The 6,000-nt window shown below is 37.5% G+C and overlaps 1 protein-coding gene across 1 annotated transcript in view; it reads left to right on the plus strand.

Annotated features, from left to right (window-relative positions):
* LOC101853085 (polyamine deacetylase HDAC10) overlaps positions 1 to 6,000 on the plus strand; it is a 31,253-nt gene that overhangs the window by 21,084 nt on the left and 4,169 nt on the right. The window contains exons 20-23 of the mRNA XM_005097821.3: positions 15 to 80; positions 915 to 968; positions 2,694 to 2,938; positions 3,935 to 4,002. Coding sequence (XP_005097878.1) covers positions 15 to 80; positions 915 to 968; positions 2,694 to 2,938; positions 3,935 to 4,002 — 433 coding nt within the window. The remainder of the gene's footprint in view (positions 1 to 14; positions 81 to 914; positions 969 to 2,693; positions 2,939 to 3,934; positions 4,003 to 6,000) is intronic.

Consider the following 6,000-nt stretch of genomic DNA (forward strand, 5'->3'; position numbering starts at 1 on the left):
TTGATCTTTCCCAGGACTCCCTGAACGATGTTGACTACATATCAGCTTTTCAGCAAATAGTCCTGCCATTGGCTTATGAAGTAAGCAAAATTTGTTTACAAGATTGTCAACGCTTCTTTTAATTTAAGTATTTACTTTGTGGATTTTCAGTGGGTTTTTATTTTCCCGATATTGAATGAAAGCATCTGTATATATACTAAAAGAATTTAAAACATCTCCAACATATTTAAGGTCACAGATAATAAAATACATGTCTCTGATTGCAAAAGTGACAAGTACTTTAAGAAAAATGATGCCTGGTAGGAAAGTTAATCGTAGCTAAGAATGGATTGTTGATATCTATTACCCGTCTTGAAGCTTGATGGGTTTTTTCTTATAGTTTGGATTCTTCCTTCTTTTATTGACCTCCGCATTAATGCCAGAGCAAATAGTTTATCTCATAGATTCTGGTCTTGTCTTTGGCTGAGAATTTTTAGTTTCCTGTTTCTTCTGCTGTCGTTCGTAAGCAAAGCGCATCTTTTGCTGTAAAGGAGTATATAGTTTGGGGCGTCGGTGGCCTAGTGGTTAGGCTCCTGGACTCTCAGCCGTAAGGTCGTGGGTTTGAATCCTGTCAGGGGCCCGACATTGTGTCCTTGGGAAAGGCACTTTACACGAATATACCTCTCTTCACACAGGTGAGAATGGTTATCCAGGTATAGACAGTGAAAGTGTTGATACTGTTTGAGCGCTTAATCGGCTGCTTGCGCTGTATGTTTCCAGGGAAGCCGAGAATGTTTCTGAGTGTTATAGGGTCTGCTCGGGTAATAATATAGTGAAAACCGCATAGAGCTTGCTGTCGAACGGGGGTACGCACTATACCAATGCTATTTATTATTATTATTATTTATTAGTTTTTCACCGTCGTCTATCCTCAGTTTGGTCCTACATTGACTGTGTTCTCGTGGCAGTCTTTGGCAGATGGTGTACAGGTAAAAAGATACTCCTTTGTAACGTGCATAGAGCTTGCTGCTGAGTGGGAATTTTGCACTCTGCAAATGGTATCTATTATTATAATTGTTTATGTTTCTGGCATGACAGTTTTTATAATAATACGCATCATCATACTTTTCGCTGAAGAAAGTGAAATGAAACAAAATGTTACATTACTTTATGGTGTTAGGGGAGGGAGCATGTTTTTCTCTTTGAAAGGAATATTTTCTGTACAGCCAAGAAAAATTTTGCACTGGGACAATATAGTCTTATCTTATCGTATCTTTATCTTATAAAAATAAATGCTTTTTGATAAATGAGACGCAAATAATCAAGGATGTAAATTTTTTGCCCGTATACAGGACTCATATTTTTTTTTTTTACTCAAGAAATAACTACCAATGTTCCTTGATTATTACATTAGAATTTTTCATAATGAGTAGATTTGTTATTCACTGAGGCTAGTGACAAGTGCAAGCCCATGCCTTTGCTTTTAGTTGGTGAAAGGAAAAGAGATGTAAAAATAGTTCTCAGAGGTCTACAACTTTAATTCCAATTAGCGTCTCTGAAACATGTTGTCTTCTTTTCTTTTATTCCCGAAATCATTTGTTTGTGTTCCAGAAGAAAGTTCAAATGAGATTAAATTTGATTGTTCATCTGTAGGGTCCCAGTCCTGCATGTACATATCTCACATAACTATGCTGCTCTGTTCACCTCTAGGGTCCCAGTCTAGCGTGTTATTATATCTCACTTAATTGTGCTGCTCTATGGTTCCAGTAAGGAACGGGATAGAGGGTGCCCACGTCTCTCGTGACTCGTTGGAGCAGAGAAAGATAGGACTAACGCTAACATTACTAAAACGCAATCCCACATCACTCATCACCACCATTATATCAAAATTCTTCACCGCTCTCAGATCAATGACTTACATCTATAATCCTGGAATCTCTATCTGCTATTACAGTTAATTGTTATACTAAGAATGCACATAATACACTATTGGACACCATCATACACACTTTTTTCTACTAATCAGATGGCATCAATCTCATATAAATGGGCAAGAGAAAAAAACAAACAGATTTTGATGCTCTATTCCCTGTAGGGTTACAGTCTAGCATGTATATAAAGAGTCACTTTTGGCCAAATAGTTCTGAGGTGACAATATATCTTACTTAACTCTGCTGCTCTGTTCACCTGCAGATTCCGAGTCCTGCCTGTATATATCTCACTTAACTATGTCTAGCATGTATATATCTCACTTAACTATGCTGCTCTGTTCACCTGTAGGGTCCCAGTCAAGCATGTATATATCTCTCTTAACTATGTCTAGCATGTATAAATCTCACTTGACTATGCTGCTCTGTTCACCTGTAGGGTCCCAGTCTAGCATGTATATATCTCACTTAACTATGTCTAGCATGTATATATCTCACTTAACTATGTCTAGCATGTATATATATCCCTTAACTATGCTGCTCTGTTCACCTGTAGGGTCCCAGTCTAGCGTGTAAATTAGCATGTATATATCTCGCTTAACTATGCTGCTCTGTTCACCTGTAGGGTCCCAGTCTAGCATGTATATATCTCACTTTACTATGTCTAGCATGTATAAATCTCACTTAACTATGTTTAGCATGTATATATCTCATGTAGCTGTGCTGTGCTGTTCACCTGCGTCATGTATATATCTCACTTAACTCTTCTGCTCTGTTCACCCTCAGGGTCCCAGCCCTGCGTGCATATCTCACTTAACTATGCTGCTCCGCGGACTGTCTCGGGGCCGGCTGATGGTGCTTGTGGATCGCTGTGCGGGTCAAAGCTTGGAGGATGGCCGCGCCGTGATCCAAGACCCCAGCGAGGCGAGGCCGTCTCCTGGGGTCACCACGGAGAAACTGCTGATGGCTTGTGCCAGTGTGCTGGCTGGACATGTGTGTGCCCCTCTAGGGCCTGGATATCCTTCTCAACAGTAAGCAAGCGCTCTTAGCTTATACTTATATATGGGATAGAGTGCTATAATATAAATGCAACCTATCATCATCATCATTATTATTATTATTATAATTAATATGGTTCACTGAGACAGAATTTGCTGACAAGTATCCCCTGCCTCTGCATGAGAGTCAGACTTAGAAGTATTTCTCTGTGTGATGGATTTGTAATTGATGTCTGTGGCGTAATAGTTAGTTAGGCTGCTCGCCGCTGCTGGAAAAAAAATGTGACTTCGGTTCTCGGGTCGGGAAGTTATTTTTATCAAGTATCTCCGTCTCTGCTGGGTTGACCCAGACAGGCAAATGGTATGTAGGACTCACACTGAACTTTTCCAACGTAGTTTCAAGCACTCCCTGGTTGCATTGGTAGTCTAGTGGTTAAGCCACTGGACTCGTTAACGTTAGGTTGTGAGTTCGAGGGTCTGCTCGGTCCTACAATTTGTCCATGGGAAAGGCTTTACTGCTTACTGATCCCATAATCCACAAGAATCGAAGGGGGGGCTGTATGATAGACAGCCTCATCAGTACCTCCACTTTACACGTTTTTTTGCGAGCACCTGAGTTTGGGCAAAGGATTTCCCTTTCCACTCCACAATGTTGTCGGTCCACCTCTTTCTTTGCCTTCCTCTCTTTCTCCTCCCCTGCACAATTCCCAAGGAACTTTGCACAAATATTCCAATTTTGCTCAGCCCTGTTTTAGATGAATGTTAACCTTACAGTTTTGCGAGGGGAGTTGAACCTATACAATTTCACCTTTTCAAGCTTTCCCTGATTGTCCCTGCAGTCGTGTGTTTTCCTTCCCTTCAGTTCTAAGACTTGGATGCATGTTAACTTGATCGCAAACTTGATTTCACAGAGTAAGCTTATCACTTACCTGTTCCCCATCAGTTTTTTAAGCAGAACAAATAGGTTGACTGTATGCGTAATTTAGGTAATTTGTTGTTTCATCACATGAATTTCATTTTTTTTTTCAGCACCGCACAAGTGATCAAGAATGTTCAAGATGAACTGAAAGGCAAATGGAGTCTTCTTCAGTTCAGGCGTAAGTTTTGAGCTTTTCTTACGCTTTTGAGTCAAAATAGCTCTCAGTGTCAGGTTACTTTTTAGTTTTAGTAAGTTTTTACGGCGCTCGCAACTGCATAAGGTCATATGAGCGCCATCACATTACTTTGGTTTGGTAAAACTACATCATCAGAAATGGATTGTGAATGTCTGTGAAAATAATGCATTTGGTAACAGATGTAGCTGCAAATAATGATAGTGTAAAAATGCTTCGTTTCTTTGAAATTATCCTTTAAATTTGAAAAAGTTTCTTGTAGTTTAAAAAATGTATATCAAGCTTTTGCATTGCACACTTTTCAACTGAATTTTTTTTAAAGTACAATACATTCTGTGCAATTGTGTGAATGCACTGCATTTTTGAAATTACCCAAAAAAAGTTAGTGTTATTTTTTTATTATTTTTTTTAAAATATAGATATATATATAGATATATATATATATATATATATAGATATATATATATAGATATATATATATATATAGATATATATAGATATATATATATATATATGGGCAATTCTCCTGAAAGTTTGAACTTTCCGTAACACGGGTATCAAATTTTAGAATTCAACCAAATAACTTGAAAATGTACTCAGTACATCTTTGACATGTCTAGTTTTGATCCCTACACGGCTGAAGCTAAAGCTTGCTTGGTTTCTTTGGAAACGGATGTGAAGTTTTGACTAGTGCGCTATGGTCTTAAACGTTAAAGGACATAACAATACGGTCAAAACATGAAATGTAACAGAGAGAAAGAAAAATTGATTGGGGTAGCATTATGTCCTTTAAATTCATTCTTTGTTCACACAAATTTCAAAACATTTCTTAAATAAGAAAATGCTTATCAAACAATCATAATGTCTTTAACGTTACCTTGCAAAATCATTTTTCAAATAGAAAACTAGACTTTTATTTACAAAAATACTAATTCAAGTAGAACTTTAAAAGGGTATTGCTATAAAACGGGTAATTCAATGCTGTAGTTTCAGCAAATATGAACAAAATCGATAAGTGTTTTCGGAAGCAACATTAGCTAAATATAGTAGTCTTAAACGTTACTGGACAAAATATAAAAAAGGAGTGTGCAGAAAAAGGACGATTTGTTTCTTAAAAATAATATGCACACCTACTGAGAATTAAAACATGTATTATAATATTTCTTTGATGTTATCTTTCATGTTTTTAGAAGAAAAAGACACCAACTTATTGACTCATTGAGCATATTATTGAGACTTCGCTTTTTCGGGACAAAAATTGTGAGCCAGTTACAAAGTGAAACATGAAATTTCCCAATAGTGAAAGCAGTAGCAGTAGCAGCAGCAGCAGCAGTAGTAGTAGTATTAGCAGCAGCAGCAGCAGCAGCAGCAGCAGAGTAGAGTATCAAAATAAGATATTCACATCTCCTTCATTATCGCTACTAACATTGTCAAAATACATCGTTAATCGTGGCAGCAAACAGTGTTCTATCTTTCTGTGATTTCTTGTGACATTATGATGATGTTTACTTCCCACAAATGATTCCATTGCATGGTGATCATATTGAAGATTATTTGGGACCGCAACGATTTTTTGTGAGTTATGTAGCATCCCATTTGGCACACTGTTGATGAATAGTTCCTTGTCTGTAGCTCGAACAGGAAGATTGAAGCAAATTCATCACAGTATGGACCTCTATTTCCCTAACAGCTCTTTATGATTTCAAAAACACGTAACATTGCCATTGAGCATGAAACAAGTGTATGGAATGTTTACTAGCTTATTTTCAAAGTCCAACTTCACTCAGTAAGGATGAAGAATTCCAATATGTCTTTTTGCAGCTGTTTTGATCATGATAAAGAGTTTTCTGACGTACATCTTCCAACGTTTGCTTTCGAGCTGCTTTGACTTTTGGAAAGACTTTCATAACTCTGTGGACAGCTTGTTTGCATGATGAGGGTGTCTGTTTGACACTTTCTCGAATATATTGAACCTCTTTTTTC

This window comes from Aplysia californica, unplaced genomic scaffold, assembly GCF_000002075.1.
Source record: "Aplysia californica isolate F4 #8 unplaced genomic scaffold, AplCal3.0 scaffold00164, whole genome shotgun sequence".
NCBI lineage: Eukaryota > Metazoa > Mollusca > Gastropoda > Aplysiida > Aplysiidae > Aplysia > Aplysia californica.